The following is a 27,678-nucleotide window of genomic DNA, read 5'->3' on the forward strand; positions in this document are numbered from 1 at the left end:
TCTCCTCACCTGTAATATATGGATAATAACAGAAGTCATGCTGTAGAATGTGGTGACAATTATATGAAGCTCTCCTCTGCCTAACAAAGAGGCAGTGTTCACTAAACAAAAGCTACTATGATGGCTGAACTAAAACATCTTAGCGTTTATGGGAAGAAGAGAAATTTCTAAGTGACTAGTACAATGTAAATTCCTTAAAGGTAGGAAACATCATCTTCTGTAGCTTTATTAGCACAGTGTCTCAGATGCAGCAGGCAATCAAATATGTCTTGAAATGGTGTGGTCACCACCACATCTCCTGACCACTCTGTGATAGTAATCACATTGTTGGTATCAGTGAAGTGCTTTAACAGAGGAAAATATAAATAAACTGTGGTATATTCCTTTACAACTATTAAAATACCCATGTATTAATAAATATCAAATGTGCTCATTGCACATCAAGTTGCAAAAAATATGTATATATAGAATATACACACACAAACTATGTTAGCATTTATATAAATGTTTAAAATACAAATAATGCTAAGTATTCTTTATAATAGATATATATACATACACAGTGAAATCAAAAATAAAAATATAAAATATCCATACCAACTTTAGAAGCATATTTAACTCTGGGGAGAGAGGTGAATGGAAAGTAGAGGGAAGTATGGTCTTTATATCTGTAATGTACTTTTCTTATTTTAAAAGACCTGAAGTCAATAAAATGTTAATTTTTGTCAAATTTGGGTGGTAGACACAAGTATAATGTTGGTCTCTCTGTAGTATTCTAAACGTTTGAAACTCAAGACTTCTCATGTAAATTTGTATGTAAATAAAAATTTTAACACAAGTTTCATAGGACTGTTTCTCATAACATTCCTCAAGATAGAGGTGTTGCATAAATCCAAAGCACATCTCAGTAAAAGCAGCATTATAGAAGATCAAAATAATGTAGTCTAACTAAACATCTCTATTCTAGTAGTTAGTCCAAAGGAATGGATTTCTTATTTCTCAATATATTCCCCATAAACTATCTGCCTTTTGAGTTTTCACAGGTATTTATGCAGCAAGGAGTTAAAAGATACACTCTGCAACTACACCTGGAGTGTAGCTGTCAATTTTTGAAAGGCACACCCTGAAGAGAAAGCCACTCTGTCTGCAAGAGGCCACACTTATTATTCATTCTACCACTCACTACTTAAATTACTATCACTATTTGAAAAATTGTCTTCTAATTGATGCTTTCATTCACGTTTGCACAGAAAATAAAATCTAAGAGTACCACATTGTATCTGTTCCCTTTAAGTTCTTTCAATTTTAGTCCACGAGAGTAGACAATGATCTATTTTCGGGACTTCTGACACAAGCCCTGACTCCTTACTCAAATTTGCTTCTAGACCCAAATGCCTCAAAAGAGAACTTTAAATCACTCCTAAAACTTTAAGGTGACTTGACTTCCTTCTCTACCCACGATTTTTTTCTCAAATCATCTTCTAATATTCAGAGTATCTCACTGTAGAAAGAATGATGGGCTGAGAATCAGAACACCTGAATTCAAATCTATTTGCACAACTAAACATGTGACCTAACCCACATTCCTCTATTGCTCTCAGCTTTCTCATTATAAAATTAAATAACTAAAACAAATTGGTGGAGTTCTAAAAACCAGTATTATGCAGCGCTAAAGTTTGACACATATAAAATTTCTGCCTATTGCTTTTATATATTGGTATTTTACCTATGACTTAATTTGGAAAGAAATGGGCTCAGCTGCTTTTATAAGGTTTCAAAACTACTTCTCAGATAATCATTCAAGTTTCCTCCAGCTATTTAGATTCTGTTTTTCAATTTACTTTTCCATTTTAAAAATCCTTGGCCACTACAATTTTATTCTTAGCCTGAGGACTGAATTATTTACATCTTTCAGACATTTTATACAAGTCAAACCAAAAGGCATCTCTACTATTAGAAATGTTTAATTTTTTAATTTTATCTGGTGGGGAAAGTTGAGTTGTGCCAGCTGAAATTAATTTTAACAACTTGGTCAGAATTGGGCCCAACTTCAAGTTCTACATTTTAGTCACTCACTATGAAACATAGTTTCTGTGGTTACAATTAATAGAAAAAGGAAACAAATCAGGTGTTAAAGGAAAAAGAAAAAGCTAGACTTCAACAGGTTTATGCTTCACATAAAATAAAAATGAAGGGTGAAAATAAGGAAACAATGACAACCATTCATGTAAATATGAGACATCTAAAGGTGTCAGTAAGTTCTATCACTCACTACAAGATTGGGTTAATAAAATAGAATTCCTTAACATTTTACAACTTAATTCTTAAGTTAAAATATGTTGTAAACACTTAAATCTTATCAGAAAGTACTCAGACACCTCTATGTACATGATGAAAATAGATTACCTTATCTGGTGTTGATTCAAAAGAATCTTTCTTCTGGTTATCCAATGGCTGATGAGGAGGTGGTTTTATCTGATTACCCAAACAACAATTTTCAGGAGGCTTTTTGGGGGTTTTATTAATGTCAACTGTAATATCATTAAGTTTAACTTCTTCAGAATTAATTTCTTTCATTTCTTCCTGCTGGCAAGCTTTATTTTTATCATCATGTGGTTTTGACCCTAAAAATGTACTTTGAGTCACTGGATGATGCATTTCTAATGCAGGCAGTGAAAAACTGGGTCGTAATAAGCACAATTTAGGGGAAAATTGAGAGTCTAATTTATTCTGCTGCACAGAGTTAAATTTTGAGAGCTTAATTTTAGTCCAGTTGGAGTTCTTTTTAGTTGAGTTGTTTATTCCATTTAGAATACATTTCACAGGCTTTGTTTTTCTACTGGGGAAGAAACGATTACACTGAACATCCTGACTTGTTTCCTTCTGATGAAGTATTTGTCTTTCAGTATCAGTCTCTTCCAATTTTATTTCTATAGGCTTCTCCTCCTTTACATTTTCCATTTGTGAAGATTCCTTTTTTACCTCTACAGTATCTGACTCAATTTCACCAGCAATTTCTTCACAGAGCTGGAGAATGCTCCCTCGTTTGCTCTTTCCTGCTTGCTCCAGCTCATTATCTATACTTTGTTCAGGCACTGATGGCTGTGGACTTTTTTGGGATTTTGCACTAGCATTCACTTGTGTATGAACTGACTTCTTCATCTCATTCTTTTTAGAGACCACTGAAGTAGCCATTTTTGATCTTTTTATCTCAGAAGAAGTTACAGGCACAGATTTTGTTTCCTCTTTTCTAGTATTCTTCTGAAGACACTTTTCAGATCCTTTTATGCACTGAGAACTACAAGTATAAGCTGTCTGATGCTCTACTTTGCGTTTTTTTCCTTTTGGGGAATTTATTACTTCATTAGTTACAGAATTTTCATCCTCTTTAGAATCAGACTTTATTTCCAGTACTTTTCTTTTCACATGTTTCTGATTTGTTTTCACTTTATTAGATTTACTCTTAGTATTGCTACGGTGCTCTTTTTTTGTTGGTGGCAAACTCTGTTTAACTGCTTGAACTTGACCCTGAATGTCTCTATTACGCAGAGACCTTGTTGAAACCTCTGTTAACTGTTGTAGTCTTTGTGATCTCCGATTAAGCTGTTCATCTGATTTAGGGGTTTTGTGCACTGACTTTTTCTGAGATAATTTCTTCTGCTTTGTAGATTCTTGTTGTGAATGTCCCTTTACAGTCACCATATTTTCATTAATAGGTTTACTAGCTTTTTTATCACTGGATGCTGACCTTGTGCTCATGCATGTTCCTAATTCAGGCTGATTGACTTTATTTTCATTGGAAGATTTAACCAGTGATTTCATAGCTTCCTTTGAACCTGATTTTTTTACTAGATTCTTTTGAGAACCTTGAATTTGTGTTTCTAGATTCTTATCTTCACTCTTTTTAATAACACTGGAGGAATTTTCTTTTGATTTCTCCTGAATGGACATCATTCCTGAGTAAGGTCCTCCTTTTCTGAGTAGTTTTTGAGATTTTTGTGTCCTGGTAGTTGTAAATGTTGAATGTCTAGTATTATTACTGAGCAGCAGGTCTTAAAAATCAACTGATACTGATAAACATTTTCAACAAAAATACTAGTTTGCTAAGATTTCTGTCATCCTTACGGCATGAGAAAAGCTGGCATGAAGGCTGAAAGATATTTGCTTTACTTTGGACGAGGCAATAGAAATTTTAGGAAAATTTAAATCTAATCTGATATTTTCAGAACTTTTTATGAAAAAATTTTTATTCAAGTTTGACCTATTTTGTTAATTTTATTCAATTAATATCAGTTTTCAGGCCTAGCCCTATTACTGGAGGAGTTATTTATCACTGACCTGTCTGTTTTGACAAAGTTTTTGAAAACTTTTTTCTTCTGAAGTCTACAGTTATTGGACTTTGATTCACTGGAAACATGTCTTACAGTTAACACGTTTCTTTCCTTGTTTGTTGAGTCTGTTCGTTTAAAGTTCTTATCTAACCACTTCCGTTTAATAAAATAGTCTATTAATATAGATTTCCTTTTGTGCTGCCATTTCTGGAAAAATAAAAAAATAAAAATTAAATTTTGTACAATTCAAGAAATTTAGCAATGCTGATACTATACAGAAATAACCATGACTTACATAAACTCTAACTTCTCTTTTTGAATTATTTAGTCTGTATACTTAAGGCTAACAGAAAAAAGTATCCCAAGTACAGTCTTTTAAATAATGGAAAACCTGTCTTATGTAAGCATAGAATAGTTGAAAATCAATCTATTCCTTGAGGTTACTTACATTTCCTTTCCCACAAGAAAGAATTGATCTTTCAGCCACCATAACTCATAAAAATTTGACAAAATCATTCCTTATAATTTCCTTTCAACACATTACACAGCACCTAAAAGTAAAATATTTTTAAATGTTTAAAAGGTACAAAGATGTAATCATTCATTTACATCTCATCAAATCTATTAACCAACATGTTAATCTATACTCCATAATTTTATCCTATCCTACCATTAGTCTTCAGAGCTCAGTTTACACATATAGCACTTAATTTTAGTATTTCTAACCTGAAGTAAACTATGGTACATGCATCCAATGAAATACAACATTTCTATTTCATTGATGAAATCCATTTTATGTTTTAAAAAAAGTTTTAAAATACAAAAAACAGGGCTTCCCTGGTGGCGCAGTGGTTGAGAGTCCGCCTGCTGATGCAGGGGACACGGGTTCGTGCCCCGGTCCGGGAAGATCGGCTAGGCCCGTGAGCCATGGCCACTGAGCCTGTGCGTCCGGAGCCTGTGCTCCGCAGCAGGAGAGGCCACAACAGTGAGAGGCCCGTGTACCGCAAAAAAACAAAAACAAAACAAAAACAAAAAACAATTCATAATATAGACATATAATGGTTAAGCTAGTAAAATCCTATTTTGAGGAAAAACAGTACAAATAACTATATTCATAGAAAAACAGTGACACAGTAAAAAAGGCAGATTTAAACACACACATTTACCTCTACTCTCATGTAATACCCACTAAAAAAAAAGCAACAGATTAAAACGAAGCAAGACAAAACCATAAACCCAAAGGATGAAGAACAAAAGTGTAGATGATAAAAATTAAATGTACAGAACCTACAAAGAAGGACAAATAACTAACCTCCAGACTCAAAAAAAACTGATCCTAAACTAGAAATTGAGGAAAGCCAAGTGAGAAGCAGCTCTACGTAAACCACAGAATCCCTCAAGAAGCAGAAATTGGCAGTACCAGGAGATGGGATATGGGGAGGAAAATGGGACTCACAAAAGGGGAAAGACTGCCACACAGCCATTCCAATTACTACCACCCAGAAGACCACCCCTGCATCACTCCCTAAAGACTGGTATAAATTTTTGGAAGGAGTAAAACAAAAGGTCTTTGGTCTGTGGGCTCAACAGTCACAGCTGAGGGAGGAAGTATCATACTGACAACAGAGGGAATAAGTAGCAGTACACATACTATTACTGAAACCCAGTCCTTCCACCCCAAACCCTCTTTGCCTACTCAGAGACTCCCAGAGGACAGCAGCCTAGCCTATGCCTTCTAGGAAGGAAACTAAAAGATCATTTTCTAATGAATTTGACAAAACTAGAGAAAAGACCTAAAAAATACTGATAGGGCCCACAGTCATTAATCACAGACATACACACACTCACTCACTCACACCCTACCAGCAGGAGACTACCCACCATCCAAACACAGTTTCCAATCAGTTTTTAGTGCCTCACTTGTAACCATAAGCAAAACCAGAATCACCACATACAAGAGGAGAACCTTAAAAAAACAGGGAGGAAGTAGCTTGGAAGAAAAAAACAATGCACAGACAAAAACTAAAAATAAGTTAATTCATTCATGAAACAAATATATAAGAATGTTCACAGTACAAAAAGGAACTCTTGAAAATTAAAACTAATAATAAAGAAATTTAAAAGTCAATAGAAGCAATAGAAGATAAAGGTAAGGAGATCTCCTATAAAGTAGAACAAAAACAGCAAGGTGGCAAATAGGAGACAAAAGAGAAGAAAAAGGACCATCCATGGAGAACAGTCCAGTAATTCTGGTTTTAGAAAACAGAGAAAAAGCACTGAAAAAAATCAAGAATTCAAGAAATTTTCCTATAATTAAAAGACATGAGTGTCCAGATTAAAAGGGTCAAAGCATCTAGCACAATGGATAAAAAAAGATTTTGAGGGGGCTTCCCTGGTGGCACAGTGGTTGGGAGTCCGCCTGCCGATGCAGGGGATGCGGGTTCGTGCCCCGGTCCGGGAGGATCCCGCGTGCCGCGGAGCGGCTGGGCCCGTGAGCCATGGCCGCTGAGCCTGTGCATCCGGAGCCTGTGCTCCGCAACGGGAGAGGCCACGGCATGAGAGGCCCGCGTACCGCAAAAAAAAAAAAAAAAAAAAGATTTTGAAAAGTTTGTCATGGGAATTCCCTGGTGGTCCAGTGATTAGGACTCTGCGCTTTCACTGATGAGGGTGTGGGTTCAATCCCCAGTTGGGGAACTGCACGGTGCAGCCAAAAATAATAATAATAATAAAAATAAAACAGCCTCCCCCATAAAAAAACAGATTAAAATTTGGGAGAATTTTAGTATTTGTCTTCAGAGTGGGAAAGGCTTTCAAGCCTTGTCACAAAATTCAGAAGTCAAGTTTGAGGGATAAAACTGGGGGAAAAATACTGGCAAGAAACAGCATAAGCTTATCACCATAATATATTCACCGGAAGTAAACCACAGATGGCTGGTGAAATAATAACAGAATAACAAATTAGAACCAAATCAAAATACCATTTTTTACCTATCAGACTTGCAAAAGATCAAGAAGTTTAACAACACAGTCTTGGCAAGGATTTGTGACAGGTTACTCTTATATTACTGCAGGTGATTCAATGTCTATGCAGGGCAATTTGTCAATATCAATCAATATTATATTATAAATGCTAAATATCAAATAATTTCATTTTCAAGACTTTATATTACAGATATACTTGCACAAGTGCACAGACACAAGTAAATACAAAATTCATTGAAACACTGGATCAACAGACTGAAAATCCACAACATCCATCATTATAAACTGCTTTATAATTAACAATACACTCATACTATATCATGCAATCATGTCAAAGCAGAGATGAGATTCAACTCAATTCCAGGCAAAATTCCCACAGGCTTTTTATACAGAAACTGACAAGCTGATTTTAAAACTTATGTGAAAAAGCAAAAAAACCAAAACCAAAAAAAACCACATACAATAGTCAAAGCCCTTTAAAAAAAATTCGAAATACACTATCTGATTTCAAGACTTACTAAAAAGCTACAGTAATCAAGACAAAGGGACACAGAGATCAATGGAAGAAAATCCAGAAATAGACCCATACATTTATGGTTAGTTGAAAGAAAAGTCTGAAAAAAACAGTGTTGGAACTACTGGATATCCAAGTAGAAAAAAAAAAAAAATCAACACCTCACACAACACACAAAAATAAGTTGAGACTGATCACAGACATAATGTAAAACTATAAACGAAAAAAAAAGGCAAAATCTTTGAGACTCTGAGGTAAACAAAGATTTTTTAGGAAGGAATCCTGTTCATTCCACATAAAAACTTGTCCAAAAATCTTAAAAGCAGCTTTGTGTACAATAACCAAAATCTGAAAACAACCCAAAAGTCGGGTGAATGGATAAACAAAAAAGTGGTATGTCAATATAACAGAACACTCCGCAATCAAAGGGAACAAACTACTGGAACCACATGAATGAACTTCACAATCATGATGCTGAATGAAAAAGGCTAGACACAAAGACTATACAAACTATGATTCTACTTTTTGGAAATTCTAGAAAAGGCAAACTTATCTACAGTAACAGAAAGCAGATGAGTCACTGCCTGGGGTCAGGAGTGGAGGGAGAGAGAGACTTTTGGAGGTAATGGAAATGATCTCTATCTTGATTATGATGGTGGTTCCAAGAGTGTGTAAATCTGTCAAAATCCACCAAATTGTACACTTTAAAAGGGTACAGTTTATTATACATAAATTATGCTTTAATAAATCTGTCTAAAAAATAGAACTGTAAGTAACTGATATGGACCTACAACTGAGAAACACTGTTAAACCAAATAATGCAAGGTGCATAACAGGGTATACTTCCCTTTGTGTAAAAAGAAAAATAGGGAGACAGTGGGAGGAAGGAAAGATATAGAAACATATGCTTGTTTATGCACACAACAGGTATGGAAGGATACACAAGAAACTAGTAATAGTGAAGACTTCTGGGAAAGAGAACTACGGGACCAAGTGTGAGAAGTGTGACAAAAAAAAACTTACTTTTCACTAACTACCCCATTTTATTATGTAAACATATAATCTTGTTAAAAAAAGTTACATTTCTCTGAATATATTAAGTATATTTGGCACACTGACCAATTAATTATCTTTGAAGGCACTGAATTGTAATAGTATAGGCCACTTACCTTCCTGAAATGAAAATCACATATAACTTTTTTCTTCAGGTTGATGGATGATGCTTCTAATGAATGATGCTTCTAATAACTTCCTGTGTATTTGGCTGTTAATCTTAAAAAAAAAGAATTCTATAGCTAAAGTAAAACAATCTATTAAAAAACATGAGAATACAAAAACAGTATTGTCTATTAACTGTCTATTAAGTATTAAAACAACTTAGACTAAGCTAGACTAAACAATGGCCTAGTGACGATTTTTCACTTGACATACAAAAATCATGCAACTCAATATGGTCACCATCTCATTTTTTATACCATATAATAGATTTGGTTTTTCTTCAAAAATATCCACTACCTTCTATCCCAAACTCCACCTCCATGTAAGGAGTATATTATTTTCCTTCCCATCAGATGCTTAGCTTGACCATATGTCTTACTTTGGCCTCATGGTGGACAGAGCATACTCTCCTGCCCCCATAGCCTTGCCTCTGATGATTTGCCCAATGGGGTGTTAGCAGAAAGTATGCAAACAGAGGTTTGAAATATCTTTGTGCAGTTGGTCTTGCCCTCTTGTTACCTCTGTCATCACCATGAGAAGAGTTTCAGCAGATAGATGCTGCCCCTTCAGCCTAGGCCCCAGAAGAAACACAAACAGTAAGACTTGGCCAAACCCCAAATGAGGTGCCAAGCCCAACCCACAGGGAGAATTAAAGCCCACCCACACACCCACAGCTAAGCCTAAGTCACCTAACCCACAGCAGCTCTACAGATATATAAGCAAAAATAACTGCTGTTTTAAACCACTGAGCTGTAGGGCAGTTTCTCATTCAGCAATAACTGATTAATACATACTGCAGTTAAATTTTCTGGGAAGCTCCATATTTACCCAAGATAAAGCCTCAGAGGTACAATAACTTGAAAAAACAGAAAATTCATTTAATTTCCTTTATTACTTTAGTGCCAAGAATTTTAATTTTAAAAATGAATTACCTTACTTTACTTATTTTCCTCGCAATTTCTAAATATTTTAACATTTGGCAGTTGGGACCTACCATAATAAAAAGGTTAACTGATACACAAATCTACAGTACTTGTCACTCACCTGTTCAGGTATGCTAAGATCACTTCACTTTAGTTTGCCCTACATGTTAAATCATTATCAACCTAGCATTATACAACTTAGTAGCATCCCTTTCTATTAAATAAAATCTTGCAATCAAGGACTGAAATGCGTTCTCTAACCTGTTAACAAACTGACAAGATCCCTCCACAACCCAGAGCCAACTTATTAATAGAATTCTAATAAAATCAATATTGGGGCCAAAAAACAATAATCAAACTTAACATGGGACTTCCCTGGTGGCACAGTGGTTAAGAATCCGCCTGCCAATGCAGGAGACACGGGTTCTATCCCTGGTCTAGGAAGATCCCACATGCCAGGGAGCAACTAAGCCCGTGCACCACAACTACTAAGCCTGTGCTCTAGAGCCCACGAGTCACAACTACTGAGCCCACGAGCCACAACTACTGAAGCCTGTGCGCCTAGAGCCTGTGCTCCGCAACGAAGAGCAGCCCCTGCTCGCCGCAACTAGAGAAAGCCTGCATGTAGCAACGATGACCCAACAGAGCCAAAAATAAAAAAATAAAAACATAAAATGATCACTTCAGAAAACCCACAATAACATTTATACAGAAAGATAATTTACAAGATATGTTAGAAAGTACCTGAGAATTTAAGAGTACATCCAATTTCCCAACAGTACATTATAATAAAACATACTCAAATTTTAATCATTAAAATATTTAGATTACATCACCCAATATATTTTTAAGTTTAAAGTGATCTTTTTATTTTTATTTTTTTCCGGTACGCAGGCCTCTCACTGTTGTGGCCTCTCCCGTTGCGGAGCACAGGCTCCGGACGCGCAGGCTCAGCGGCCATCGCTCACGGGCCTAGCCGCTCCGCGGCACGTGGGATCTTCCCGGACCAGGGCACAAACCCATGCCCCCTGCATCGGCAGGCGGACTCTCAACCACTGCGCCACCAGGGAAGCCCTAAAGTGATTTTTTTTTTAAACCATTTTATAATCGGGAATTCCGTGGCAGTCCAGTAGTTAAGACTCTGTGCTCTCACTGCTGAGGGCCTGGGTTCAATCCCTGGATGAGGAACTAAGATCCCACAAGCTATGTTGCGTGGTCAGAAAAAAAAATTTTTTATAATTGAGATGTAATTTGAGATAGGACTATAAAATTCACCTATTTATAGTGTACAATTTAGTATGTTTTAGTATATTCAGAGTTGTACAACAATTGCCAGTAGTTCCAGAATATTTTCGTCACCCCAAACCCATTAGCAGTCATTCTCTATTTCTCACCCTCCTTCCAGTCCCTGGCAATTACAAATCCACTTTCTGTCTTTATGGATTTGGCTATTCTGGATGTTTCATATAAATGAAATCATAAATACATGTGGTCTTTTGTGGTAGGCTTCTTTCACTTAACATAATGTTTTCAAGGTTCAAGCAGGGTTGCAGCATGTTTCAGTAATATCTTGTGCTTTATGGCTAAATACTATTCCATTGTATAAATAATCACATTTTGTTTGCCTATCCATCAGTTGATGGATTGTTAGATGGGCTGTTTCTACTTTTTGGCTATCATGAATAATGCTATGAATAATCCTGAAGGAGTTTTTTGTGTGGTTTTTTTTTTTTTTTTTTGCGGTACGCGGGCCTCTCACTGTTGCGGCCCCTCCCGTTGAGGAGCACAGGCTCCGGACACGCAGGCTCAGCAGCCATGGCTCACGGGCCCAGCCGCTCCACGGCATGTGGGATATTCCCGGATCAGGGAACGAACCCGTGTCCCCTGCATCGGCAGGCGGACTCTCAACCACTGCGCCACCAGGAAAGCCCTCTGAAGGGGTTTTTTTTTTTTTTTTTTTTTTTTGCGGTACGCGGGCCTCTCACTGTTGTGGCCTCTCCCGTTGCGGAGCACAGGCTCCAGACGCGCAGGCTCAGCGGCCATGGCTCACGGGCCCAGCCGCTCCGCGGCATGTGGAATCTTCCCAGACCCGGGCACGAACCCGTGTCCCCTGCATCGGCAGGCGGACTCTCAACCACTGCGCCACCAGGGAAGCCCCTGAAGGGGTTTTTATGTGAACATGTTTTCAAGTTTCCTGGGTATATACCTAAGAATATAACCATTGGGCCATATGGAAACTCTATGTTTAACTTCTGAGAGACTGTTTTCCAAATCAGCTGCAACATTTTACATTCCCACCAGCTATGTGTGTGGGTTCCAATTTCTCTACATCCCTGTTAGCATTTATTATTAATTTTTAAAATTTTAGTTATCCTTTTAGGTGTAAAGTAGTATCTCATTGAAGTTTTAATTTGTATTTTCCTAATGAGTAATTATGTTGAGCATCTTTTCATGTGCTTATTGGCCATCTGTATTTCTTCTCTGGAGAAATGTCTACTTGAATCTTTTCCTCATTTTAAAAATTTGGTCATTTTTCCTTTTATCATTGAGTTGAAACAGTTTTCTACCTGGATATTAGACTCTCATCAGATGTATGAACCACAAATATTTTTCTCCAGTTCTATTGGCTGTCTTTTCACATTTTTGATAAGAGTCCTTTGATGTACAAAAGTTCATCCATGGATGAACACTTAGATTGTTTCCATAACTTGGCTATTGCAAATAACACTGCAATGAACATGGGGGTACATATATCTTTCTGAGGTAGTGTTTTTCATTTTCTTCAGGTAAATACCCAGAAGTGGAATTGCTGGATCATATGGTAGTTCTATTTTTAATTTTTTAAGGAACCTCCATACTGTTTTCCATAGTGGTTGCACCAATTTCCATTTCCACTAACAGTACACAAGGGTGCCCTTTTCTCCACATCCTTGCCAACACTTTTTATTTCTTGTCTTTTTTATATCAGCCTTTCTAACAGGTATGAGGTGATATAGCATTGTGATTTTGATTTGCATCTCCCTAATGATTAGTGATTCTGAGCATCTTTTCATGTTCCTGTTGACTCTCTGTATGTCTTCCTTGGAAGAATTCCATTCAGATCTTCTGCCCATTTTTTATTTGAACTGGGTTTTTTTTTTTTTTTTGCTATTTATTGAGTTATATGAATTCATCATGTATTTTCAGATATGTGATGTGCAAATATTTTCTCCCATTCAGTAGGTTGCCTTTTCATTTTGTTGGTTTCCTTTGCTGTGCAGAAGTTGTTTAGTTTGATGCAGTCCCACTTGTTTATTTTTGCTTTTGTTGTTTTTGCTTTTGGTGTCAGATTCAAAAAATCATCACCAAGACTTATGTCAAGGAGCTAACTGCCTATGTTTTCTTCTAAGAGTTTTATGGTTTCAGATCTTATGCTCAAGTCTTTAATCTATTTTGAGTTAATTTTTGTGTATGGTGTATGATAGTGTTCCAGTTTCATTCTTTTACATGTGGCTGCCCAGTTTTCCCAAAACCGTTTACTGAAGAGACTGTCCTTTCCCCTGTATATTCTTAGCGCTCTCTCTCTCTCTTTTTTGCCACGCCACGTGGCTTGCGGGATCTCAGTTCCCTGACCAGGAATTGAACCTGGGCCACGCAGTGTTGTGAAAGCCTGGAACCCTAACCATTAGGCCACAGGGAACTCCCATTGGCTCTTTTTTCAGTTAAGTTTTTAAATGAGGAAATGTGACTCCTTCAACTTTATTTTTCTTTTTCAAGATTGTTTTGGCTTTTTGATATTAATTTTAAGATCAGTTTGTCAATTTCTGCCCAAAAAGTCAGCTAGGATTTTGATAAAGAATTGCACTGAATGTGAGGATCAATTTGAGGAATACTGCCATCTTAATAATATGTCTTCCAATTCTTGAACATAGATATCTTTTCACCTATTTAGGTCATCTTTAATAATTTTAAACAATGTTTTGTAATTTTCAGTGTACAAGCCTTGCACTTCTTTTGGTTACATTTATTCTTAAGTACTTTATTATTTTTTATTCTACTATAAAAGGAATTGTTTTCTTAATTTCCTTTTTGGATGGTTCATCACTAGTAGAGAGAAATACAATTGCTTTCTGTATGTTGTTCTTGTATCTTATAACCTTGCTGAATTCATTTATTAGCTCTAACAGGTTTTTCTTTTTGGATTCCTTAGGATTTTCTCCATATAAAACCACGTCATCTGCAAACAGATATAGTTTTACTTATTCCTTTCCAATCTGGATGCCTTTATTTCTTTTCCTTGCCAAATTGTCCTGGCTGGAACCTCCAGTACAATGTTGAATAAAAGTGGCAAAAGCAGATATCCTTGTCTTATTGCTGATCTTAGGAGGAAAGCCTTCAGTCCTTCACCGGTAAGTATAATGTTAGATACAGGCTTTTCATAGATGCTCTTCTACTGCAACTTTGTTGAATGTTTTTATCATGAAAGATGTTAAATTTTGTTAAATGCTTTTTCTGCATCTATTGAGGTGATTATGTGATTTTTTCCCACTTTATTCTATTAACATGGTATATCACCTTGTTAATTTTCATATGTTGAACCAACTTTGCACTGCTAGGATAAATCCCATTTCGTCAGGGTGTATAATCCTTTTTGTATGTTGCTGGATTCAGTTTGCGTGTACTGAGTTGAGGAATTTTTATGTGTGTATTTATAAAAAATATTGAACCATAGTTTCTTTTCTTGTGATGTCTTTGTCTAATTTTGGTATCAGGGTTTTACAGTGGCCTCATAGAATTAGCTAAGAAGTATTCCTTCCTCTTGCATTTTTTGGAAGAGTTTAGGAATGCCTGGTGTTAATTCTTTAAACACTTGATAGAATTCACTGGTAAAGCCATCTGGGACTGAGTTTTTCTTTTTGGATGATTTTTTGGTTACTAATTCAATCTCTTTATTTGTTATAGGTCTATTCGGATTTTCTATTTCTTCTTGACTCAATCTCTTTCTAGGAATTTTTTCATTTTATCTATGTTATCAAAATTGTTAGTGTATTCAACTGTTCATAGTATTCCCTTATAATCATCTTTTATTTCTGTGAGGTTGTTAGTAATATCCCCTCTTTCATTCCTCACATTAGTAACCTGAGTCCTTTTTTTCTTGTTAAAACCATTTTTTAAAAAGAGAAAAGCAAACTAGGCTACCTTTAATTTCTAGGCACAACAGCAAATCAGCAGTTTCTTTAACTGCTCTATAGCACACTGTCAATTCTGTATATTGCTCCAAATTTCATGGAGACAAGAAAAACACTGACCTTAAGCAGCAGCTGCTTCCATCCTTCTAATCCCATCTCTCATTCTTGAGAAGCAAAGTCTCTGTGAACCAGCTGCCCCATATGGGGTAGCTTCCAAAGACAGAATTAAGTATTAACCCAAGGCTTCTACTTATTTTTAATTTTCACTCAGTTTCTCCAGATACACAAGGGGAGGGGGTCCTAACCAGAGGGACCTGTGCTTATAATCTATTTTGAGAACTTTATGCTTGATATTAACAGACCATCCAACTACAATTTCTGTATCCTTAAAATAGGCAGAACACAGAGTAGCAGTGCATTACATCTATGCAATACAAGATGCACTTGGAAGAAGTGGAATTTTCACAGTAGGAAAAAAAAATGAGTGTCCTCCACCAACAGCCTCCTTCTTGGATTCGTGCCCAGTATTCAATGGGTCATGATCATTTCTGTTACAGGTCTCAAAAGCAGGAAGTAAACAGGGGCAGCAGCATTCATCCATCTACGTTCATGTACAGATTAGAATGTTCCTTAAATCACCCAAAGCTTAAGGACAAACAGAAATATTAGCAAATTGAAGGGTACTAGAATAAAAAATTAGTATTTGTTCTGGTGTATATCTGCTAGAAATGATACAGGTTCCCACCCTGCTGAGTACTACCAGTGGGCTCCTATTTTTTGACAAGGTGGGTAGTAAATGGGAACTCAAGACAAAGATGCAGGGACATCTAGGGCAGACACAGGGAGGCTGAAAACTCTATAAACTCCCAAATCCCTTGCCTACAAAGGTACACCCACCCCCAAACAGCCTTCTGAGTTAAAACCTTTCAGTTACTGCACCTGGAGCAGGTGCTTCAAAAAGAAATACATACCAATTCTCCCCAGTCATATGAGAATTAGATCCCAACACAGTCCAGAGAAATAAGAGACCAGTCCTAGGAGGAAACAGTCTCTACACTAACCATCAACAGGAGTCTGGAGAACAAGAGTGCATCTAAAGGTAATAAACCAACAAAGATGGAATATAAGGCTTGGTAAGACCATTTATTGTCATGGGTGGACTCACATGATATTCTCTTTCTTCAAAGGGGCAGATAGCAAACATTTTAGGCTTTGTAGCTCACATACAGTGATGATTACGTATTCTTCTTTGGTTTTTTGTTTATTTTTTTTACAACCCTTAAAAAAAGGTAAAACCATTTTGAGGAATGAAGGAAAGGAGGAGAACTGACTAAATTTGGCCCAAGGGACAAAACAGTTTATCAGCGCCTGCTCTAGAGCACACCAAAGCATTAAATAGTCTGTTAAGGGATTTCCCTGGTGGTCCAGTGGTTAAGACTCCGTGCTCTCATAGCTGAGGGCCTGGGTTCAATCCCTGGTCAGGGAACTAAGATCTCACAAGTGGCGTGGTATGGTAAAAAACAAAACAAAACAAAAAACCAAGAACCTTAAAACAAAAAGCAATATTAAAGAGTCATATCTTAATGATAAAAGCTTCAATTCAACAGGAAGATGTAACAATTTCAAACTGCACACACCTAAAAACGTAGTCTGAAAACATGTAATTCCCAAATTGACATATACAGTCCCCTAAGTAAAAGAACTACTAGGAGAAATATATAAATCCAAAACTGTAACTTAGAGATATGGCAACACCCCTCTCAGCAAGTGATAGAAAAAGCAGACAAAAAAACAAAACAAATGAACAAAAAATTCAATGTACAGAATTATGAACTAATTATACAGAATTATGAACAAGACAAGTAATTTTAAATTTGAACTAATAAAGATATACACAGGGTATCCCTAGTGGCACAGTGGTTAAGAATCCGCCTGCCAATGCAGGGGACACGGTTCGAGCCCTGGTCCGGGAAGATCCCAAATGCCGCAGAGCAACTAAGCCTGTGCGCCACAACTACTGAGCCTGTGCTCTAGAGGCCGCAAGCCACAACTACTGAAGCCCGTGCACCTAGAGCCCGTGCGCCACAAGAGAAGCCACTGCAATGAGAAGCCCAAACACTGCAACGAAGAGTAGCCTCCACTCGCCGCAACCAGAGAAAAGCCCGCGCACTGCAACGAAGACCCGAGGCAGCCAAAAAATAAAATAAAATAATTTAAAAAAACAAATACATACACAACATTATCCCAACAATTGCAAAATATATTCTTTTCAAGCACACATAGAACATTTACAAAGGTGTCCCCAAATACAAGTCCTAAAGCAAGTCTCCACAAACATCTAAGGAATGATACCACAAGTGCTCTCTGATCACAATGCAATTATACTAGAAATGAATAACTCACAAAACTCTTAAGTAGAAAATGCCCAGATGTTTGGAAATTTTAAAAATCTATTTTACATAAACCATAAGAAATCACACTTAAGAAAACCACAAGGTGGGTGAACCTGCCCTACCAGATATCAACACTTACTGTAAAACCACAGTAATGTGTGATATTGGTTCAGGGATAGACAAATAGACCAATGGGACAGAAAAATGACACAAAACAGAGTGCCCAGGAACTTCCCTGGTGGTCCAGTGGCTAAGACTCCGCACTCCCAATGCAGGGGGCCTGGGTTCGATCTCTGGTCAGGGAACTAGATCCCACATGCCGCCAACTAAAAGATCCCACACGATGCAACGAAGATCCCAAGTGCCGCAACTAAGACCCGGCAAAGCCAAATAAATAAATAAATGTTGGAACAAAACAAAACAAAACAGAGTGCCCAGAATCAGGCTCACATTTATGGTCAACTGGTTTATGATATACAATACCATAGCTGGGAAAAGAGATTTTTTAAAGAAATAGTGCTGGGACAACTGGATATCATATGGGGAAAAAAGTGAAACTGGATTCCTACCTCAAACCATATACTAAAGCAAATGCCAAATGGACTGATGATAGATATAAAATGTAAAAGGTAAAACATAACCTACAGAAGATTAGTATGTACAGATTATATTATTAAAATCCTACAAATCAATAAAATAGCCAATCAAAGGAAAAAACAGACAAGAAATTTGAACAAGCTCATCACAAAAAAAAGAGGAGGAAGAGAGATGAAAAGAGAAAGAAATCCAAAAAGGCAATGGAAAACCACCACAATGGGCTAAAATTTAGAAGTCTGAGAATTCTGGGAATTCCCTGGCAGTCCAGTGGTTAGGACTCCGTGCTTCCATTGCAGGGGGCACAGGTTCCATCCCTGGAACTAAGATCCCACAAGCTGCATGACAGGCCCCCCCCAAAAAGTCTGAGAATTCAAAGAATGTATGTAATTTGCTGCCAGTGGCAGTATTAACTGGACAAACACTTTAGAGAACAGGCCAAGAGAGCAACCAACCCACAATGAAATAGATGGAATGAAGGATCCCAAAAGGAACCTTCAAGGTAGTACGGGTGGGTTAGAGAAGGGATTGGACCTGCTGTTTGAGTACGAAAAATAATACTGTCAGACATGTGACGTTTGGGGAGAAAAATTACCCTAGCATCTTAGGAAATTAAGCAAAAGAAAAGTGAGGCAATTATTAACTCCACGAAAAAATGAAAAGGGGGATATAGTTTCAGAAAAATACTTAGCTCAGCAGTAAACAATATTTACATAGTTATAGTACCACTCACTACTGGCTTAAACAATTTGAAATGTAACTCTATTAAGGTATATGGGGAAGAAAGCAGGAGAGCCAATTCTCAACTATGGAGGCAAAAAGTCAATAACATCTGAAGTTGATCAATCAAAATATAGAAGCTATTGCATACCACCAAAACTATGGAGCTAAATATAAAGAAAACAGCTAGGAGAGTGAAAGTGGCAGCTCCTGGAGAAAGGTACTGGGAGATGCAGAAAGGTGAGGAGTGGGATGATATTCAACGCTGTAAGGCTTTTAGTGCAATTTGACTTTAATAATAATGTACATGTATTACTTTGAAATTTTTGAGTAAGTTCTCCACTTTTATTGCATTTCTGTCCATTTATCCTGACACTCAACAGGTCAGGCATATAAAGGTTTTAACCACTTTTTAAAATTTAGAATGCACAGGCAATGTATTTTAAAATCTCACCAAAATGGAAATTCTGAAAATAATTTATCCCAATTTACTCAATAGGTCAAAGAAAATGAGAACAAAAAGAATCTAGCATCTAGAAATGCAAGAGAATATAATTTGAAATACAAAAAAATTAAACTCACAGGAATACTATTCATAGAGAGATTTTTACTGAACTACTAAACATCTGAAACTTTAACATGTCAATAACTGAACCCGTAATCTTGCCTCCTAAACCTAAAGCTTCCAAAGGATTTTCCCCCTCATCTCAGTAAATGACATGTTCATCCTTAACTGTTTAGAACAAAGCCTTGGAGTCATCCCCAACTTTTCTCTTAAACTTCATATCCACTCAAGCCATCATTAACCCACCTACCTTCAAAACACATCCAAAATCTGACCACTTAGCATCTCAACCACTACCACCCTGGTCCAAGCTATCACTATCCCTCCCCTGGATTTCTGCAACAGCTTCCTAATTGGTAACTGTGCCTTCAGCCTTGTTCCTCCCTCCCCTGCATCCCTCCCCCCACCTTCAGCTTCTTACACAAAACAGCCAAGGTAGTCCTTTTAAAATTTAAGTCAGGCTCCATTATTTCTCTGCTCAAAACCTTCCAGTGACTTCCCATCTCAATCAGAGCAAAAGCAAAGGCTCATATTAACTATTAACTACTTCCTAGTTTTTCCCCTGGTCACTCTGCTCCAGTTATCTTGGCCCCCTTGCTATCCCTTGACTGCATTAATCATATTCCCACCTGAGACTACAAAGTGTTCCAGGCAGAAGGAACAGCTCTGCTTTCAAATAACTGATAACTTTTCTGTTCCAGAATGCAGCAAAAAAACAAGTTACCCAAAATAATACAAAATTTGTCTTGATAACAAAACTACTGTGCACACATGTGCATGTGCACTCACACACTACACACACATTTCTAATCTCATATACAAAAAGATACATGAAAGCCTTAAATTAAAACAAGTTAGCATTTTTAACACAACATGGGCATAGCCAAGTGGTCCACCACTACCAAGTAAAATTGATAAAAGGAACACAGAGATGACTGAATTTTAGGAATTCTATTAATACATGACATCAACCAGTCAAACAAAAACAACTACCCTATCACCTCAATGTAACCACCCCCATGCCCACCAGAAAAACACTTCTTAAAATCAAACAGCCCTTTTTCTACACAACCCTAGGACTATTTTGCCCAACCTGCTTTTGATATTTCATACATCATTGGAAACTTCTAGTCATCTCAAGGTGTAGTAATTCTGTCAAAAGATTTACTGCAGAATTCAGCTCAGTACACCTCTCAATTCCAAAATAATTTACTTAAGGTCTATTTCCCCAAATACTTCAAAAGTCTCTTCAGTTCCATAAAACACTGGTACAAATTCAGAAAGCCATCCAACCAGCTGGAAAAGATTTTGCTTCTGAGATCACAGGACTTTTCAGCAATCCTCAGTTTGAACCTGGCATAAAACAAAGACTAAAATGTCTATCAATAGCATCATTTTTCTAACACCGAAGACCTTCAATTTGCATAGATCCAGTCTCAAAGGCCCTACAAGTCATGCACATCCACCAACCAAATGCAAGCTCCTCATATCGGTTATCGTTTCCTTTATTATCTTCCTCCTGACTCTATTTCCACAGTGGATCTCACTCTTTCTTAACCCTCTCCTTTGCAAGCCCACATAAACCCTTTCCCAGTGAAAATATGAATCTTGAGGTCATCCTGGATCATTCACGTGGGCCCTAAATCCAGTGACAAGTATCCTTATAAGAGACACTCATAGGGAGACAAACACAGAAAGTAGAAAACAACGTGAAAACAGGCAGAGATTGGGGTTCTGTGCTCACAAGCCCAAGAATGCAAGGGCAGCCACCAGAAGTTGGACAAGGCAAAAAACAAACTCCCCTCTAAAACCTATAAAGAGAGCACAGCCATACCTACATCTTGATTTCTGACTCTGGGCATCTAAAACCGTGAGAAAATAAATTTTTGATGTTTTAAGCCATTAAGTTTGTGGTAAATTGTTACAGAAGACATAGGAAACTAATACACCTCCTAAGCAGGCTGTATCACATCAAGGGACCTACAGTGTTCCCAGCACAGCAGTTTTTCATCTCACATGCAAAATTTTTTCCACTTTTCTTTAAAGGTTTATGCCATTCTGCTCTTATATCTTCTTTCTTCACTATAGTAATCTATTGATCACCAAAAACTCTTCAAGCATAATCTTCTTCTCAAACCGAACTATTACAAACATCATAGGTTTTAAAATTCACATGAATGACCAAAGGTTCTTAATCGCCTAAACTCTGATAACCTACCAATTCTTAGTGCATTTCAACTACACAATCCTTTTGCCACATCCAAGAGATAAGAGAAATATTCACTGAAAATCTGAGTCTGGTGGCTTGTCAAGTTCATAACCCCTTTCTGAAAATTCACCATGCCCACATGTACCTGCTTTAAAAAAAAAAAAAAAAAAAGTGGAGGCCCTTAGGTAGTTCATAAACAGTTATATTCTGAAACTCCTGCCCCTATGCCCTCAAAGAGATTACTGACCGAAGAGCAGCCAACATACAGTCACTATAACGCAAGGTTTCCAATCTCACCACTACTAACATTTTGGAGCAAATAAAATCTCTGCTGGGGGTGGGGTGGTGGTGGTGGTGGTGGTGGTTGTCTTGAGCATGGAGGGTGTTTAACAGCAGCACCCCTGATCTGTACCTGCTAGCTACCAGGAGCACCTTGCCCTCAGTTCTGACAATCAAATATATCTTCAGACAATGCCAAATATTCCCTGGGAGGCAAAAATCACCCCTGGTTGAACATTTGGCTTACCTCGTTTTAATTTCCCCAGAGGAAATTTCTCAGCAACCTTCTGAGTCCTGAATTATCTTCAGGTTTCTATAAGGCCTAGTGTTTGGTGATTCCTGTTTTTTCCTTGCACAAGATCTGGCTATACAAATAGTCTTCTCTTCTTCCTTATTTCTCTGTGTATCCTGCCAATCCATTCACACACTATTTAGGGTAATCCAAGTATTTCTCACCTTCTAAAACGCCCAATTAATACTTACAGACTAAAAAGCATTTTAAAGAACATAAACTAATTACCACTAACCAAAAACATATAAAATGTCACAACTGAAGCAACAATAAACCATTAACAGAATGCAACAAAAACACACACAGTAATACAAGGTATTGTCCCTAATAAATTTTTCCAAACATTCAAAGACAAACTCTATTACACTAGATTTATAACAGATATTCAGTAAAACTCAACATTATTCTCAACATTATTAGTTAAAACTCTAAAAAAGACAGACATGGACAATTTAATTTTTTTAATTCTCTTCTTCCACTGGCCTCTTACAAATTAACATTCCCCAAGTGTTGTTCTCTTACCACAAAAGACACACATTAGATAATTTCATCTATATTCATACTTTCAATTACTACCTATAAGCCATTAACATACAAATGAATATCCCCAACACAATTTCCATCCCTAGTGATACGCAGATATCCAACAACATACTGGACATGTCCATCCTGATGTCTTAAAGGCACCTTAAACTCAACTATCTAACAGCCAGTTCATTCCACTATGTCCGTTCTCCACAATTTATGATTCTACCATCCACCCACATCAAGAAAATAAAACCAAAAAAAAAAAAAAATTTTACACGACAGCAACGATGACAACAGTAACATTTACATTAGCAAAGATACCAAAAACAGCCCAAATGTCCAAAGGAGAAAAAAAGCAAAATGCCAAGGTAGAATTTTGATAGTCATTAGAAATAAGAAATACATAAATTGCATAAAGTTATTTTGTAAGAAAGAGATCAATTAATGTGTCATATATGAGTATTCTAACACAAAGAAAACACATTGAAAGAATACACACTAAAACATCAACAGTACTTACCTGTAGGGTGGTAAAAGATGGAGATGAAAGGGTATACAGAGAATTTTTTAAAATACCTTCCCATTTTACTTATATGTTTATGTAATGTTTGAATCTTTCACATCAAAAAAGAATGTACTTATCAGTCGTGAAATAAATAACTATATAGGGCTTCCCTGGTGGTGCAGTGGTTGAGAATCCACCTGCCAATGAAGGGGATACGGGTTTGAGCCCTGGTCCGGGAAGATCCAACATGCCGCGTAGCAACTAAGCCTGTGCGCCACAACTACTGAGCCTGAACTCAAGAGCCTGCTAGCCACAACTATTGAAGCCCAAGCGCCTAGAGCCCATGCTCCGCAACAAGAGAAGCCACCGCAATGAGAAGCCCGCACACTGCAAGGAAGAGTAGACCCCGCTCGCCACAACTAGAGAAAAGCCCGTGCGCACAGCAACGAAGACCCAACGCAGCCAAAAATAAATAAATGAATAAATTTATACATATAAAAAAACTATATAGTGTTTATATCTATGTAAAATATATTGGGAAAGGTCAAAAGTGAAACTGGATGTCTACACAATAACCTGTACACAAATGTTCAAAGCAGCATTATTCATAACAGCCAAAAAGTGGGCATAAACCAACTGTCTATGAACTAATGAATGGATAAATAAAACGTGGTATGCCCATACAATGGAATATTATATTTAGCCATAAACAGGAATGAAGTACTGATACATGTTACAACATGGTTTAACCTTAAAAACATTATGCTAAGTAAAAGAAGCCAGTCACAAAATGCCACGTGTTGTTTGATTCCATTTATCTGAGATGTCCAGAACAAACAAATCTTCAAAAAAAGAAAGCAGATTGATGGTAGTAAGTGGGCAGGGAAAAAAGAAAATAAGGAATAACATGTTAGTATAGGTATTTTCATCATTTTTGGAATGATGAAAATATGCTAAAATTAGATAGTGGTAATGGTTGCACAACTCTGAATATACTGAAAACCCCAGGGTTGTATTCTATAAGGGTTGATTATATCTCCATAAAGCTATTACCAAAAAAGTGAATCTGAAATGAAACAGACTTTAATATGCATCTGTCTTTTTAAATAAACCTAAATTTGTCTTATGAAAATTATCTATTTTTGTTTTTGAAGAAAAATTTCATTTAGTGACCATGATCACAACAAAGTTTCAAATACTAGTTGAAATGATTTAACAAAATAAAACAAATTTCCATGTCAACAGGATTATCCTTCATCAAAACTACTAGTATTTATTTAATAACTCAATTTTCTGATGGGTTAATATAGTCTACAATCTATTTTAAACATAAACAGTGACAGATGCTAGGGATCAGCATATTTTCTATCTCAAATACCTTACAGAGAAATTATCTAGGTATTATATATCTTCTAAAGTAGAACTATATCTGCATTATAAAGGATATGTCAGAAAGACTGTACTATCTGTAGGGAAAATAAATAAGTTAAATTATACTTGCCTTTCTCTTAACCATCACTAAAGATGATACAATAGAAACATTTCCTAATATAAAGTCCTTAGAACAGTTCCTGGCACACCATAAGCATTTATTAATTTACTGATATAATATTTTTGATGAAAAGAAAACATGAAAAAAAAATTTACCTTAGTTACTCATTTCACTTAACTACTTATCAACTCTATTTCCATATTACCTTTATCCCTTTCAGCTTCAATAATTACATTAATTCTAAACTATTAAATTATTTACATTAAAGCAGCAGTTCTCAAAGTGTGGTACAGGGACCATGGGGATTCCTCCAGAGACCCTTTCAGGGGGTTCATGAGATCAAAATCATACACAGGTAAAAGATCAATTCAAAGCGCAAACGGACCAATGAAATTTAGTGCAACATTGTGTGAAAAGTATATAGATACAGTTTCAGATTCCACATTGCAACTAACCTTTAAGAAATTACCACTTGTTGGGACTTCCCTGGTGGTCCAGTGGGTAGGACTTAGCGATCCCAAATGCAGGGGGCCCAGGTTCGATACCTGGTCAGGGAACTAGATCCCACATGCATGCCACAACTAAGAGCCCACATGCCGCAACTAAAAAAGGACCGGGCATGCTGCAAGGAAGATCCCATGTGCTACAACTAAGACCTGGTGCAGCCAAAATAAATAAATATTAAGAGAAAAAAAAACCACCTTTATTTAAAAAAAAAAGCTATTACCACTTGTTGAGTTTTGTTGTAGAGTCAAAGAAGAGTATCACAATTATCTGAAAATGTTATTAAAGTACTCCTCCCAACACACTGGTGTGAAGCTGGATTTTCTTCATATACTTCAACCAGAACAACATAAAAAGATTGAATCCTGAAGCTGATAAGAGAATCCAGCTGTCTTCTATTAGGCCAAACATTAAAGAGATTTACAAAAATGTAAAACAGTTGCCATTCTTTCACTAATTTTTTTTGTTTTGGAAAATAGTTTTTCATTTAAAAAGTTATTTATATTAACCTGCAATTAGTTTATTATTCATTTTTCAATGAATTAATAAATATACTTAGATTAATTTCAAATACAATAACCCACATAAAACAAAAACTATTTGGAGTCTTACATAATTTTAAGAATGTAAAGGGATCCTGACCAAAAAGTCTGAGACCACTATATTAAAGTAATACTTAAGGGAATTCCCTGGCAGTCCAGTGGTTAAGACTCCACCCTTTCACTGCCGGGGCCAGGGTTCAATCCCAGGTAGGGCAACTAAGATCCTACAAGCTGTGAGGTGAGGCCAAAAATAAATTAATTAATTAAATAAAAATTAAAGTAATACTTAAAACCCCATTTTAAATTTATATTCTGAGTTTCATCTCTCGTGAATCTCACATATGAAGCCATAAATCTTTAAAGTAAGCTGAAGAGCACAGATGACATAAATCTTGATTTCTTCAGGTGTACTAAAATGAAGTTAAGCTTAAGATGTAGCTCCCTCAAAAAAGACAGGATGGTCAAGTAAACAGAATGATGTTACTGTCAAAAGTAACCACAGTAGCTAATATACAGAACTTATGCAGAAATAGAGCCAAAGAACTTTCACTGTGCCAACAAAAAGGGATGCACAGAAAAACATTGAAGGCTGAGCTTCAGAGGGGTTAACAGAGCCCTTAATTGAATTATGTATGGTAACAATTTTACTGGAGTTGGTTTCTACCTACCATCTAAACCTCTGATCACCTTCAGCTGAGGTTATTCAAATTACTCAACATGTAACATCAATCTGCTAACAAAACTCACGAAAAAATATTTAACTATTAAAAAAATCCATTGTGCAATGCTAGTCTCCTTCATTGTTAGAATAATTACACTCAGCTTTGTGCTGTGATGAATTACCAGGCTAAAAAGGGCCATCCAGCAAAAGAGGTTAAAGACATTCATTAATTAGGGTCCTTTTTCAGTTCTTCTGGAAGCATAATTTATCGATTTAAAGGCCTAGCACAAAATCTTGTTTGTGTCTGATGTTAAAAAAAACTACTTTTTAACTACAGAATTATAATACTAATCAACGAGAAATGACAGCATATTTTCTTTACCCGGGCATTAGTAAGGTGGGCAGAAGCTCATAACATAGGGGAGGTTTTGTTCTAAGAAGGGTACTTCCAAAGACACACATCTGACCTAAGGGGCATACACTGCATTCTGCCCAAAAGGGGGAAGTGTCTGTTACAGCTTTCTCATTTCTGCACATGCTCTAGGTCTGAATTTGCAGATTCCAAATTAAGCACTTTTTATCCCACTCTCATTTCTAATTCCACGGTGAGATTTTTTTAAGTTTTTCAAATTAAAAAAGTTCCATTGGTTTTGATGCCCTGTGTAAAGCAGAAACTAAGGACTTAATCAGAAGAGGCTGAATATAACATAATTCACGGCATCCAAAATGTTTTAAATTGAAATTGTGTTTTACCCTTTTTTTTTTTTAAATAACGTTTAGGTGAGGAAAAAACAAAGCACACCCACATCCTACTCTTCCACTAAGTAGCATTCTTTTACTGGTTTCTGTTAAGGTTATTTACTTAAACATCGTTTGATAATACTATTCAAATACTGTGTGCTACAAGTACTTCCTGCTGAAAGAATCCCTTTTCAGCTACCGAAGGCTACCCGAAAACAAGATGCACAGTACTTTTAAAACCTCAAGGATTTCACTCCTTCCTCCTCCCCCGCCCCCACTCCTGGAAAATACCGTACGTGCAGGGTTTTCAAAACAAAACATTTGGGGATGAGGGAGGGGGAGGTTAAGGGTGTGGGAGTGGCAATGTTCTCCAATTTTTGGAGTTGCTATCTCTCCCATTCTGCCCGAGAAAAACAAACCCCCGTTATAAAACAATCTTAAGAATAGTGATAAAAATCGAGGACCCAATTCCCTTCTGCTCGCATCTATCTCTACAAACTTCACTATGCCCCTCAAA

General features: G+C 36.7%; 1 protein-coding gene across 3 annotated transcripts in view; it reads right to left on the reverse strand.

The window, feature by feature from the left end:
• ESCO1 (establishment of sister chromatid cohesion N-acetyltransferase 1) overlaps positions 1-27,678 on the reverse strand; it is a 68,907-nt gene that overhangs the window by 40,412 nt on the left and 817 nt on the right. For all 3 annotated transcript variants that reach the window (XR_014017286.1, XM_081252049.1, XM_081252050.1), the window contains exons 2-4: positions 8,997-9,099; positions 4,780-4,882; positions 2,407-4,538 (exon numbers count right to left, since the gene is read on the reverse strand). Coding sequence is in view for 2 of the 3 variants with exons in the window: in XM_081252049.1 (XP_081108175.1) it covers positions 2,407-3,954 (1,548 nt within the window). In the remaining variant the exon portion in view is untranslated. The remainder of the gene's footprint in view (positions 1-2,406; positions 4,539-4,779; positions 4,883-8,996; positions 9,100-27,678) is intronic.

This window comes from Mesoplodon bidens (genome assembly GCF_964165515.1).
Source record: "Mesoplodon bidens genome assembly, chromosome: 13".
Classification (NCBI taxonomy): domain Eukaryota; kingdom Metazoa; phylum Chordata; class Mammalia; order Artiodactyla; family Ziphiidae; genus Mesoplodon; species Mesoplodon bidens.